This window comes from Anomalospiza imberbis, chromosome 3 (genome assembly GCF_031753505.1).
Source record: "Anomalospiza imberbis isolate Cuckoo-Finch-1a 21T00152 chromosome 3, ASM3175350v1, whole genome shotgun sequence".
NCBI lineage: Eukaryota > Metazoa > Chordata > Aves > Passeriformes > Viduidae > Anomalospiza > Anomalospiza imberbis.
The window spans coordinates 7,906,647-7,920,726 of NC_089683.1; the positions used below are offsets into that span (position 1 = coordinate 7,906,647).

A 14,080-nucleotide genomic window follows, 5' to 3' on the forward strand; every position below is an offset into this window, starting at 1 on the left:
TGGTGCAGCGGTTCTCACTGCTGTCTGAGGAGAAGAGCCCCACACCTATGTCTCCTTCCAGACAGGCTGGAAAGTTCTGATTTTCCTTTCTGGACTACAAACAACTCCAGCTGCAAATGCTGCCAGCTGAACACACCAACCTTCCTGCCTGTGGGTTCGGGAAGCACATGGCCATTGAATAAACCTGTTCCATCATAGTTGCACCTGGGAACATCCATCCAAACAAGCTGTGCTTCAATCCCTTCCAGTGCTCCTGGAGTTACCATGAGCTGTGCAAGGCAGAAAGGAGCCACCCTGGGGAGTCTGTAGCTGGTGCTGTAGGTCACCAATGCCTAGCAGGTCAGTACAGGAGGCACCATGCTTTGCTGTTCAGAAACAAGGCCTTACTTGAAAAGAAGAGGTGGGGGTAGGGGGGTGTGTGTGTATGTGTAAAATAATTCCCACACTGACCCTGGTTTTGTGCTGTTCACCCTGAGTCAAAGTTTTATTAAAGATTTCCATTCAGCAGAACCATCTAATAAATCTTACTGGTTAGCAGTCAGAGGAGGAGGAAGAAAATGCTTTTCTGGTGTCTGTTGGGAATTGCTGGTACTAAATTAGCTTCTCTGGAATTATTGCTTGGCACCACCATGCTGCTGCTGTTGCCCTGTGGAGGCTCTCTGTAGCACAAGCCTGTTTGTACGCTGCCTGCATTCTAAGCAAGCAGAATATGGAATTTTTAATCATGCACAGGAATGCATTTGGTATTCTTTTCACTTGTGGAAAAATAAACCCTTGAAGGGTACTGCAGGGAGGGGGAACTCCCACCTGCAAAGGGAGGCCTTGCCATGCTGAAAGGAAGGGATATCTGCAAGTCTTTTTGGAGGGAGGTGTGTGGCAGAGCAAGGTGCCATCATCTCATCCTGGCCTGTTGGCCACCATCACAAGATCCTGCAAATAAACAGGGGCTGCCAAACTGAGAAAGGGTGTGTGGCAAAAAGCTCACATTTTCCTGATGTTTGGGAAATATCAAATATTTCCCTCACCTGTTGTGTGGAAGGTGTTCAACCTCTCAGTGAATTTTAAAATGCTTCAGGCCTATTATAGCTCTTTTCCCATTTAGCACCATCTTCCAAAGGGTTAATTCTACATCAGCATGAATTTCTTATTGACTTCCATCAGGCTGGGCTTAATCTGAAAATGATCCTCAATTTGCTCTTCTGTTGATTGTGAGCTGGAGACCCAAACCATTTATTTTTCATTTTTCATTAAAAGTAATTTAACTTGATAGTAAAACCATTTGAATGGACCTTTAATTTTTCACAAGCAGGGAATGTCACACACATTTCTCTTCCCTCTGCTCAAGGCTATCATGCTCCCTCACCACTAACATGTAGAAACAAAGCAGATAAAAATAAAAGTGATGCGGTCAAGATTTTTCCCAGCAAATTCAGTATTGAGTGATTCCTGGTGAGAGGAGATCAATAGCATGCAGTTAATTTTTAAGTTGTTTATGTTGCTGCTTTTAAACCATGCTTTTTGTGATCCATGCTAATGAGTGGAATGAGGAATTTATAGATTCACAGGCTAAGGTCAGAAGGGACCTCTGTGCTTAGTTAATCTGAGCTTGTGTACACGCAGGCCATGGACATTTCCCCAGGCAGCATCTCTCCTGAAAACGTATCCAATCTCCTCTTAAAAACAGCGAGTCTTGGTGAGTTCACCCCCTCCCTTGCTGCTTCTCTGTTTAATTATCCTTGCTGTTGGAAAAGTGCTTCACTTACGAGACGTGTAACTTGACTTTCAGCCCTTGTAACCTGCTACGCCTTTGTCTGTGAGACTGAAAGCTTCTCCATTTGCTCCGAGTGATCAAGTCACCTCTCAGCCTTTCTTTGATAAACTCCTTGAGTTTCATGTCAAAGGTTTGATTTGCAATCTGGGGTCTTTTTGGCAGCTTCCCTTTGAACTTCTGCTGATATTTTCACATGTTGATGCAGGACCCAGGACCTGCACTCGTCTCCCAGAGCCGCATGTGGCAGCACTCGCTCTACCCAGCTTCAGCTTGTTTTCATTTTGGTGTTGGGGCATGTTTTATATCCTCAATATTGCACTGACCTTTCATCCAGAGCATTGTGATGTGAGCTCATGTTGTGCTGCTCTGAGTGATCTCGATTATGTCCTCCTCTGAGAGCCTGACTTTCTAAGGGAGCAGGGCTGCTATGAGTGTGCTTGCTCCATGTCTTTGTATTTAAAATACCACTGCTGGATTGAGACAGTTCAACTGAGATATTCAGGGAACTGATAAAATAGCTCTTTCTGTAATATTTTGTACCCAGTAAGTGTTAAGCCCCCTGCAGCCTTATCAGGAGAGATTTTCTATTACCTGGATTGTTGATAGATGTATTAAATAGCATTGGAGAAGAAGAAATGCTTGCTGCCAGTGGCCTTGCTGAATGATACCTTCTCATTAACAACTACATTTTGAGATCTGTCAGTGAAGCAGATTTAATCTCTCCACCATGCGCCTTGTTAATTCCATATAATGCCAGCCAAATACCTTGGAGAAATTGCAGTATATTACAGCATCACAGTTGTCTTTAGCAGCTAGGCGTGTTGCATTAAAAACCAAAACAAAGAACCAGGCTTCCCAACACCTTTGGTGGACTTGGCAGTGTCAGTGTTACGGCTGGATTCGAGAACCTTAGAGGTCTTTTCAAATCTAAATGAGTCTATGACAAAAGAGTGGTTTAACAAGCTTCATTTTCCAGAAAAGTGCATTGATTGATCTTCATTATTTTATTAGCATCTAGTTATTTGTTGATGAAATACCAAATTAACCACTCTGGTATTTTGCAGAGGACCAACATGAGGCTAAGTGAAACCACTTACCTTGATGCTGGTACTTTGCAAAATTAATTGCTGCACTGAAATTCTCCTTTTCACCTTTTCAAAGTACAGAAACACTCTGGCAGTGCCCTGATCCATCCTCAACTTGAAAAGTTATTAAAAATCAACATTAGTGGTTCAATCAGCTTCTCAATGAAGTCTCTAAAGACACCTGTGTCTAAGACAGCTGGGTTGCTGGATCTGAGAATTTAATTTCAGAGTTCCCATCTTTCCTTGCTGCCAACAGTAACTGGTTTTGGTTCCTCACAGCAGAACATGGAACAAACCTCCTTGCTCCCTTCCAAATACAGATGAGAAACACCTACCCAAATGGTCTGTGTTTTACTTTGCTACCTCATCAGTCTCATCAGCAGTAGTTTTATAACTGATTCAAACTACAAATTTCATCCCCAAAGTTTTTAAATGCCTTTCTTTTTACTCCCATTAGCCCTCAGCAATGGTTCCCTCAGCCTCCTGTAGCAGCAGCAGGTTTTTAACCTATTTGTTACTGATGATCCCCCATCTTCCCTATTTCCACACACACTGATTTATTTAGGTTTTTTTCATAGGCTTTACATGTCTTTGGGCTGAAATATTTTTCCTTGACTGTTTCCCAGGGCATTCAAGAATCTTTGAAATGGTGCCTTTTTTGCTTCCAATTATATGTATTTTTTTTGGTGACCATTCCGCTATAAATGTAAGTTTCCTGACCAGCACTGCTTTAGGCATTAGAAAGAAATGTAATTTAAAAGTCTGAACTTTTAAATGGGGACTTTTAAGTGGGACTTCCATAAAAAGTCCCACTTTTTATGGACGGGTGGCAAATTCTACTTAAACAAAGCCCATTATTATGGTGCCTAAGTACTAGGGAATATTTAGGTCACTGGTTCACTTTCCTTGGTCGTTCTGCTCTGCAGGGTGCAGAGCAAAGCATCCCTTCATCCTAGAAACCCTGGCAAGTGTTCAGGTGAGGTGCTCAGCCAACAGCTGCAATCAGCCATGCAATTTCTCTTGTATATTTAACAGATTCTTGTTGCTTTTTACAAACCCAAGATGTTCAAAGAGCAGCTCATCCCTCTCTATGATGGATGGGAAGATGGAGGAACAATATCAAATGTCCAAATCCCTCATGTTTCATTTTACAGCCTAGAGCTCTAATACTGAGTGGTATTGTGCCTGTTATTTCTGGTTTTCAGGAGAAAAATATCATTATATGCTGCCTGAGCACTGCACTCCTCATCCTGCTTTGCCTCCTGCTAGAGTGGAGGGACTGGAAGGATGTGTCCTTAGCAGGGGAACAGGGCAGCAGCCACTGGGATGGAGCTGGCTTGGGGCAGAGCTGGTGCTCTGACCCCTCTCCTTACAGCAATATCTGCTCCAGCAGCCAAGAGAGGGTGCCCCTTAAATTAATAAAAGGAAGGGAAAAAGGTGAAAATGAGAAAAAAACAGCAAAAAGAGAAGAACTGAGCTTGATTTCTTAAAAGGCATTTTCTCATGTGCATTGAAGTGAAAGGCTAAATCCAAGTTAAAACATGGAGGTGTTTTCCAACAGTAGGATGGGGGCCAGGGACACCCCTGGAGCAGGGTGTAGTTGGCTGAGTGTTTGGAAGATGTGGGTCTGTTGTGGGCCCTCCTGCTGCCCACTGCTGCTCTTCCTCCCACCCCAGCCAGCGTTTTGTCGTGACAGTGCCTGACACATCCCCTCCACCCTGGCTTGGCTCAATGCCTCAGGGTGCTGCTGCATCAGACATGGATAACAAACCCTCACCTGCTGCCTGTGGCAGTGTCTAGAGACCAGCTGTGGCTTTTCCAGGAAGCCAGCAGCTCAGCCCTTCCCCAGCCTGGGAATCTGCTCTGTGCAGGGCTGGCTGTGCACAGAGCAAAATAAGCCCATCTTTCAGTAGCAGCCATGTAAAACTATTTAAAATGCCTTTAAGTGCTGCCAGTGCTGCAATGGCTGCCAAGTTTTATTTTTGTCAGACAATTGGTGAAATTGGTTCAACTTGTGACCACGATCAGGGAAGGGAGCCCGAAAAGCAATCACAAACACCTAATAAATAATAGTAATTAATATTGGTGTGTGGTGCTTACTCAGTATTCTTTTTCTTTCAAGGACCTTTTAGCTGGTTAGCAAAAACATTCCACATTATGGTGGTCTCTCCTACAGAGGGTATTTATCATCCTCTAGTTGCACATGGGAAACTGAGAATGGCATTCCTGTAATCACTGGAGGAGCCCAACTCACATCCCACCCCATGATCCATCGTGCCTGAATGTGAGGAGACACGTGAACCATAACAGACTGCTGAATGTACACTTTGGGAAATGCTGTGTGCCTGAGCACGTACAGAAAAGAGATGAGGAAAAACCCCAGATGGTTCACACCTCCCTTCCCCTCTCCCCTTCACTTGTAGTAGCTTATTTATCAACAGAAAATTTCAAGGCACCGGTAATTCCATTTTAATGTTTTTTCTCACCTGCAGAACTGCCTGGAGTGGTTCATGTTGGGACCTGCTTTAATATTGCCTTTCTCTGGGTCATAGATGGTGGTTGCTCGTGCATAAGCTCCTCCAAGAATAAAGATGAACCCATTGAGAGTGACTGCAGGAGCATATTTGTTATCTGTCAATGGAAAGCAACACTGAGATCAGTTTTAGGCTCAGGTTTGGAGACTGTTTTTTTATTTATACATTCCCCTTATTTATAGATAAGTCACGTTTCTCTAAACCTCCAAGGCTAGGGAAAGAAAAATGAGGAAACCTTTCCTGGTTTTGTTCTCCTCTCTCCAAGTTCTCAAAGGCACTTTTAAAGTTCATCACTTCTTCATCCCCCAGTATGTGCCTCCCTGTAAACTGGTAAAGAACAATTATCTTCTCCTGAAGCCTAATGGAGTCACCATGAAAGTTCCACATGAAATTAAGATGTCAGATTGTTTCAGAATTTTGAATTGCTGCAAATTTTGGCTCAGGTGCTCCCTATGCCTGTGCAGCTGCTAAGTATAGCAGAAACCCACAGCACAGAGAACCCCTTAATAATATCCAATAGTTGATACTCTATTATATTGTGCTTTTGCTTGTGGGAATGTCACCCATGCATTTCCAGAAGATTTTCTGAGACCTGATTTCTTTTTCACCTTTATCTGTCTCATAAATTCACCCGCATTTTTATTTTCAGATGTGTGTGTATCTCCAAGCAGTCCTGTAATTTAACAACTGTGTGAGGTTGGGAGTTTGAAATTAAGCAAATCTCTCATCCTGAGTCAAGTTCAATCAGATTTTCTGAGGACACTTTAAAATTCTTGTTAGCTGTGGCATTATTAGAAATATTAGTAAAACTAATCATAAATTATTGAATAAAATAATTCTAATCTAATTAGTTGGCTTGTCCCTTATGCTGCTAGCATGCCATATGCACATTATTAAATATGAGCCAGTTGGGCTGAAATTTCTCATGATGATGTCTGTCTTGATGAGATACAGTTTTTTAATCAACATTTCTGTGGAACCAGTCAGTAGTGCCTGGGAACAAAAGATGGAAAAATACATTCTTTGAGTTAAAATAACCCTCTCAAGCAGTTCTCTAAAGGGCAGGTGGCTTAGCCCTTTGGGGTGTGAAGGGCATGTTTCCTGGGAGGCCATCCTGGGGTCAGGAGACACATAAAAATTCTCCACTTATAGTTACATATAAGTTAAAGCCTTCCCAAAATCTGCATTTTCATGTGCTCAGGGAAGTTTGATCCCCCGCATCTCCAACAAGGAATCAGACTGGACAGAGTCTTGCTGGTTTCAGCCCCTGCAACCTCCTCCCAGGGGGACCTGCAGGCAGAAGCTGGAGAGGAGGTGAGAGGTGAAATACCCCCTTTACTATGCTCTTACATCTCTGATACCAGCCTCTACATAACACCAAAGGGGTTTATATGTTCCTCCCAAACCTACAGCATTATGAGAGTGTCCTTTTAGGAACACAGAAAAGGATGGGCTGAAACCAGATCTGGCAGCTTTATTTTGGGATTTGCTTACCTCTTGCATGGTGTGTTGTAACCCTGAGGTTCTTGTAAAACTACCTTATTCCATTAAATATTTAACAGAGATTTAATTTGACAGGAGTTAAGCAAAAGCTGATGAACATCTCCAGAAGAAATATCTCCTTAATTGCATTTTCAGCTGGTAAAACTAAAATGAAAATAATGGCTTTGTGTTGTCTGCTTCTGTCCCATCATGGCCATGGAGAGGTCTGGCTCAGTTCATCCCACCCCACCCTGGCACGTGCCCAGGGGGACCCACAGGGGTGAAGCACCCAGCAGAGAAACAGACAGAACCCAATGATGGGTTAAAGTTGAGCTCCTACTCTGCCGAGTATCTACAGGCATATGTCAAAAAACCATGGCTGTATTAGGAAAATGTCATTGATCCTTGGGAACAGATGGCAAGAAACTAATTCATCCAGAAAATAGAACAAGGAGTATTCAGTTTCTTCGCGGTGCCACTAAGCCACTGTAATTCATCAGAAAGGCTTATCTATCCTAACAACCCGGCTCGCATCCCTTTCCAAATCAGACTTGCATATGTGACATTTTTTCCACTTAAGACACTCACCAGACATTTTCCATATTTAATTATCACATCTTCCTGGGTGTTTTTTTTTTCTCTGACTAGCACTGTTTTGAAGGGAATGAAACTCTTGCATTAAAAAAATCCCCTCAGCTTCCAAATCTCACAGGGAAATTATTTGGGGCTCCCTCATGGCAGAAACAGTGACTTCTCAGGGGATTGAATCACTGACTTCACATTTCTTTTTGTTAAAGAATGAGAGGGAAACCCCTTGGGTATTTTTATAGTGATTTTTTTTTTCCTTTTTGAATAGGCAGACAGTCTGATATTCTTTTTCTTCCTTTTTTAAGAGGCAATTGTGTTTGATTCTCATAAATTTTTCAATATATCTCCTATCTGTTGTCTTTTTACTATTTTTATCTTTCACTATAATTTCATAGATTGGTTATCAAGTAAGTCTGAGACACGGAAACAGAAAAATCTTTGCTATTTCTTTCAGGAAGGGAGTTGTTCACAGAAGTCTCTTGTTCCTGATGAAGATACAGCAAAAAGACATGAAGGACACCCTTCCAGAAACAGGTGGAGAGGAAGCAGTGGGTATTTGTTACTGTGGGGACAGAAGTTGTTCACGGATACTGGGATTTTGGAAACCTCAAGTCACCATTCCTGATACTTCGGTGTGGATGACCACCTTCAATTTCTAACCTTACTTCATCCAAGGTGCAACCCACACTCTTCCTGTGGTGGTATCTTTTTCAGGGCTTGGTATGCTCATGCAAACTCTCAGGAGATTCCAATTTCTGTCACTGTTTGAAGTCCTTAACATGGTCCTTAACAGTCCTTAACAGTGCGAGGTAGCTGGTGGGGAGCCTAGTTTTGCAAAAACATGTTCTGGTTGGGATTTTTGGTCAATGCACAGCAAGGTGGAGAGGAGGTAGACAAAACTACTGGGTGTGAACATGAGCTTCTATGTGTCAGAGGCTTCTGTGGGATACAGCGGGGCCACTGGGTATTTCAAAAGGCTGCTGGAGCAAAGGAAGAGAGGGGAGGGGAAGCATGGAAACAGAGAAGCAGCCTCCTTTCCTCTCCAAAGTCTATTTGTTGAGGCTGTTGGATATAGTAATCCATTTCAGGCTGGAAAATCTTAAATGGGATTTGTCCAGGTCAGCAAACACACTTGAGATTAGAAGGCAGAACAAATGTAAATGAAAGAACAGGTAAAAGGTAATCTTCTCTCCAAGGGGATAACACAGTAACATCCTTCTCCTTTTCTGTTGCTACAGGAAGATAAGCCAGTAGTTCTATTCTGTGACAGGCCATTGGAGGAAGGAGTGTACACTCCATGACAATCCTTGAGCCAGAGGTGTCCTTCACGTGGGATTGATGATTTAACCTGCTGCTGTGCTCTTCTCTTAGGGAGGACAGGCTGCTCTTGGGATGTGTCTGTGGCTCTCACATCTCTCCTTGCATTACATGGCCAAGTAGCAGAGTCCTGTTTTCCCTTCTGTGGCTGCTCAAAGATCTTACACTGCCTTCCAGTAATGCACTTGGTCAGAGATTGAAGGGGCACTGCAATGAATGGCAGCAGCACTTCAGATGGAAAAAGGTTATTATAACCAAGCCAGGTAAACATTTTTATTGGGAGGAGGAAATGCAGGAGGCCCACAGGTCCAGGCAGAACTCCAACCAAATTGTCTCCTGGCAGGTGTGGGTGCCTGGTAGAGAGTTTGATGATGCACTTGATGGAGCAGATTAGAGAAAGGAGTCTGGTTCATACAAACTAAGCCTGCTTTTAATAATAAGTGCCTCTTCCCCTCCTTGAACACTCTACAAACAACCTCAAGAATGGCACAGCTGTAGGATAACCAGGAGACTATGATCTGATCCTGAACACAGCTCGTGACGCCCAGGTGAAGCTGCTGTGTGATCAGTGAGGGCTTGGATGTCCCCCTGCAGGCTCAGAGCTCTCCTGGGAGCTGATCTCTTCCAGATACACAACTGGCTGCCAGTGGCTTCTCCACTGACCCTTGAGCAAACCCTCCTTGGAGACCCCAAAGTTGAGTGTCCTCACTTGCAAACACCACATTTGGTGTATGTGTGGTGGGCATGGCCCATGTCAAAGCAGGAGGCTCCACCTTCCACCGCAGGGCAGCTTTAGCATCAAATTTATGGGCAACATGTTGGTGAACTTCAGTTTCAGAGTGTTGGAAAAAGAACAGCCATGGAGATAAAGGAGAGGTAGGAGTGAAGAGGACATTGAATAAAAATCAACACAAAAATACTCATTTTGCAGGGCAAAGAATAGGTAGGGCAACACTGAGGAGTGGAAAAAGTCATTCTGAAAGGAACACAAGGCATGTACAGAGGACAAATAGGTGAGATAAAAATTCAAGCTTAGTAGGCTGAGAAACACTAAGAAGTGGTCATTGGAAGAAAAATACACTGAAGAATGAGATGAAACACTCACTGCTGTGGGACTTTCAGGTGAAATCCAGCTATATTCCCCTACAAATATCAAACTATTGGTCTTGGGAGAGTGCCAAGACATATATCTGATTTTTCTTCTAAAGTAAAAAAAAAAAAAAAAAAAAATTATTCACTTTAGCCAAAATAAGCCATGGGACAGTGCAGTAAAAATGCACAGATGCTTCTAGTGCTGTTTTCCTGATAGGTCTTGCATTCTTAGGTCTATGATTGTCCCACTTTGGTCTGAGATATCACTGCAGGAGTAAATGGTATGGTGAGGAACTAGATACTTGGATTAGAAACCAGAAATACTCACAGATCTTAGATCTCTGTTTTCTGGTTCTCACCTGATTTAAAAATTTAATAGTCATGGTAATTAAATACTGGTTTTCTTACAATCAAAAAAGGTTAATAAAAACTTTTAATTCCACACTGACTGTTTTGATACTGTTCAGAGTATCAAAAAAGGTATAATTTAGTGCCCTGTCAGAAAGGCACAATGTGATCTAAAAGGCAGTGACCAAGTAATTAGGCTTATTTAGAATCCCTGACTTCAGCATGTCTATGGCCATCTCGTTAAATAAGACAAAGCTCAGGAAGCTGGGCATGGAATACATTTTTAGCACAGCCATACAAGACATCCTGTCCAGAAATGGAAAGGCAGATGCTGCAAGTACATAGCCCCAGTTCATTTACTCATGTAGGACATTTGTTTTTACATCTAAAAACATAAGAAGGGGATGTACAACGTGGTTTACTATAAATATGCAGTGTGAAAGCCCTGTGAGGCTCCCAGTGACATCCAGCTGTGGGCTGCACTGCTGCAGGAACATCTGCCCACTCCAAGGTGGGGAAGAACTGACACAGGGCAGAGGATGGGGTATTGAGGAAGGCCTTCTCCTCCCCAAATGTGGATGTGTGTGACCAACACTCGCCCAAAGGCTTCCGCAGCATCCGCATGCAGCGTGTCAGTGAGCCTGGTGTCATACTTACTGCTCACAAGCATCCATGTCCCAACACCTCCTGACACCTGAAGCATACAGAATAAATGGGAACTCACTGCATATTCCTAGAACTCACTGCATATTCCTAGAATTCCAGGCAGAAGAGCAAGGGCTGAGCTGTGTGGACTTGCTATCAGTCTCCAGTCTGTATTTCCTCTGCACAGGCAGGATGTCAGTGTCCAGCCTGCTTCACCTCCACTCAGACTGGACAAAACATGAGCCATGATTGATACCAGTGTTGCCTTGGGTTAGGCTGGCATGTGATGCTCTGAAAGAGATGGACCCTTTGGGTTCAAACATATGCCATGCTGCATTCAACTCACTGTCATAAAATACCACAGTGGACTGAGACAGGTGCTACTGGTCTAAAAATCTCCACAGACCTTGGCTGGTTTTAATACCTGCAGCTACTGTTGCATATCTGAGCATGCTTGAGACATTTTTAAATAAACTGTGGTCCTATCTGAGGTCAAACAGGTTTCACTGATCTCTGGGGTGACTTTGTAAGAACCCACCATCAGACATCTCAGTTGCCTTAGCTCAGAGGTAAACTTTAGGAATTCACAAATCAACACAAAAAGGCTCTGAGACTGTCAGAGGCAGCCTGGCAGTGATCATGTCAGGATTGATCCCAGCTCCATTTTGCAAAAGGCTCCTTCTACTTCCTCGTTCCTTTAGTCCGTACTGTCCCTGGCACTGCATCTAGTTCTTGGGGGGATACTTTAAAAATACTGGTGACACTATGGTTTCTGTAGAGCTGGTGAAATTAAAATATATTACCAGAATTACCACTGCCTTGTAGTGAAGATCGGGCATTACACCAGTTCACATTCCCAGACATTCTCTATGGCGGTGCCATTTTTCAGATTTTGTGTTATTTTAAGTTATTTGCAAGTAAATTGACGTTATACATTAACCAACAAAGAACTCCTTGTTTTATCATATATTTTATGCCTTCAGCTTAACTAATGAACTTTGCTTACACCAAGAAAACATAAATACCGTCTTTTAACTTCACGAGAATCTTTAATGTACTTTTGCACTATTAAGAAATAATAGTACAACTCTATTAAAGCTATGGGTGATGAACACAACTCTGGATGGTTAAGATGATTTTTGTTAAGCACACATGGTGCTGACGCTTGCTAGACCCTAACGAGCCCAGGGGATGATTCCTTAGCTCCTGTGGCACTTGAACTATTACGGTAAGGATGAGGAATAGAACTTTGCATAATGCACTCCTTTTTGCAGTATGCTGCAAGGCCAGGAAAACCTCACACTGTCAGTCAGTGGATTAAAGGAGCAGCAATAGCTGTAGCCACGTGATGGAAAGGCAGGGCAGTGGGGTTGTTTGTGCTGCTGTCTTACATAAACATGCCTGTGGCCGGCTAACGCCCTCCCGCTGGGCGCTTCATGCCGCATCCTGTGCCTGTCATGTTGTGTCAGGCCGCTCGCAGGATCAGCAGCGGCCGCGCGGTCTGGGCAGGGGAGGCTGTGGCCACGGAGCACCAGCTCCTCGTGTCCTGATCTACCAGGACCCACAGCAAAAGGGTTGGAATCATTGTAACAAGGTACAAGGGAAAAACAGCACATTCTAAGTTTCCGATTATGCTTAGGCCTTACCTGAATACCTTACAGCTGTCCTTCTGTGATTACTTACTTGCTACTCCTATTGCTCTAAGGCTCAGTAATGAGAAGATGATTTTTTAAAAATGAAGTCACAGTTTCAACACAAATGATGAAAAACTAGAACAGGTTTCCCAGACAGGCAGTAGATGGCTCATCCCTGGAAACTTCGAGGTCAAGTTGGACAGGTCTCTGGGCAAACTGAATTAGTGAAAGATGTCCTTGGTTATTGCTTGGGTTACATGACCTTTAAAGGTCCCAAACCACTGTATGATTCTCTGAACTAGGTGGTGAAGGCAAACCACTCTGAAAACAGCTTCTCTCCAACAACTGTGTGGGAGTTGTTTCTTTGGCCACTTGGGTGCAGCCAGACCGAAGGCTGGCAGAGCCCAGTGCAGAGCAGATGACCCAGGTCAGCTGTTGCCTGCAGGAGCATCCACGCCTGGCTGAGCGCTAAACCTCATTGCCAAAAGCAGCCTAAACACTCAGGGTGCAAATTGCCACAGAAAGCAAGTAAGCTGCAAACTTCTGAGTGCTGTTCTAATTTTGGAAGTAAGCCACCACCTCTGACATTGGCTGGTACATTGGAAAACCTGGTTTCTCATCTTGCTCTTTATGTTTGGTGAGCTCAAGGGCTTCATAAACTAATAAACACAGTTTTAATAAACTACATCTTGAAGCTGTCAGCCTCTGAAGCACATATGCCTGTGATCATCACTGATAAATCCCAGTTCAGAATGCCTGTCTGGACAGGCAGCATTTTAACAAACCCATGAGTGATAATCCACTACTTCAGCTCATATAGGACAACACATGATGCCAATATGAAGTTTCACTGCACTTGGAGATTTTTAAAATCTAAAATGGCTAATTGTTCACACCTAGCAACTGATTTCTTTTCTCCTCTGCTTTGAACTCATCACTTCTAGCTGGTAACTAGTCTGTATTAATGAGTGACAATTGCCTTCAGCGGAAATCCAGATAATTGCTTCTCTGGTATAATATCTATGCATTCCTGCCAATATGCTATAGGGATATCCCCTCCTGCCCCACAACTCCTCTGCTTTCTGCAAAAGGCATTCAGATACCTGTAGCATGGAGATTTGCTCTGACACCACACACAGCTTACCAATCATCGGGGACTCTATGAAACTCCACGAGTTGGTCTGAGGGATGTAGGACTGCAAGACCCCCGCGGCTCGGCCGGCCTCGTTCACCCCTCCGAAGACGTAGATCTTGCCCCCACACACGGTGGCCGCGGCCGAGTGCACGGCCTTGGGCAGGGGGGCGATGGTCTCCCACTGGTTGGTGATGGTGTCGTACCTGGGGACGAGAGCAGGCGCAGTGAGCTGAGGTGAGCAGCACCGGGCAGCACAGACAGGCACAGAAAGGCAGCTTGGCAAGCAGAAGAAAAGCAGAGGTGGAAATGTATTTTTTTTTAACATCTTGCAAATTCAGCCACTTGGTAAATGGTGTAATGAATGCTTTTCTCTAAGGTTTTAAAACATGGATAGAAGCCCAGAAAAAGCTGGTTCTGTTTTCTGCGTATGCCTCTCAAATCTCATTATA

At 43.7% G+C, this 14,080-nt stretch overlaps 1 protein-coding gene and 1 long non-coding RNA gene across 5 annotated transcripts in view; both read right to left on the bottom strand.

Moving 5' to 3' along the window:
• The window catches only part of KLHL29 (kelch like family member 29), a 390,113-nt gene that overhangs the window by 8,643 nt on the left and 367,390 nt on the right, over nucleotides 1-14,080 (bottom strand). For all 4 annotated transcript variants that reach the window (XM_068183349.1, XM_068183350.1, XM_068183348.1 and 1 more), the window contains 2 exons: nucleotides 13,641-13,834; nucleotides 5,343-5,487 (listed from right to left, as the gene is read on the bottom strand). In XM_068183349.1, the coding sequence (XP_068039450.1) occupies nucleotides 5,343-5,487; nucleotides 13,641-13,834 (339 nt within the window). The remainder of the gene's footprint in view (nucleotides 1-5,342; nucleotides 5,488-13,640; nucleotides 13,835-14,080) is intronic.
• On the bottom strand, nucleotides 456-1,798 carry LOC137470231 (uncharacterized). Its single transcript, XR_010996954.1, has 2 exons — nucleotides 808-1,798; nucleotides 456-694 (listed from the first exon to the last, which is right to left on the bottom strand). It is a non-coding gene; the product is annotated as an uncharacterized lncRNA (long non-coding RNA).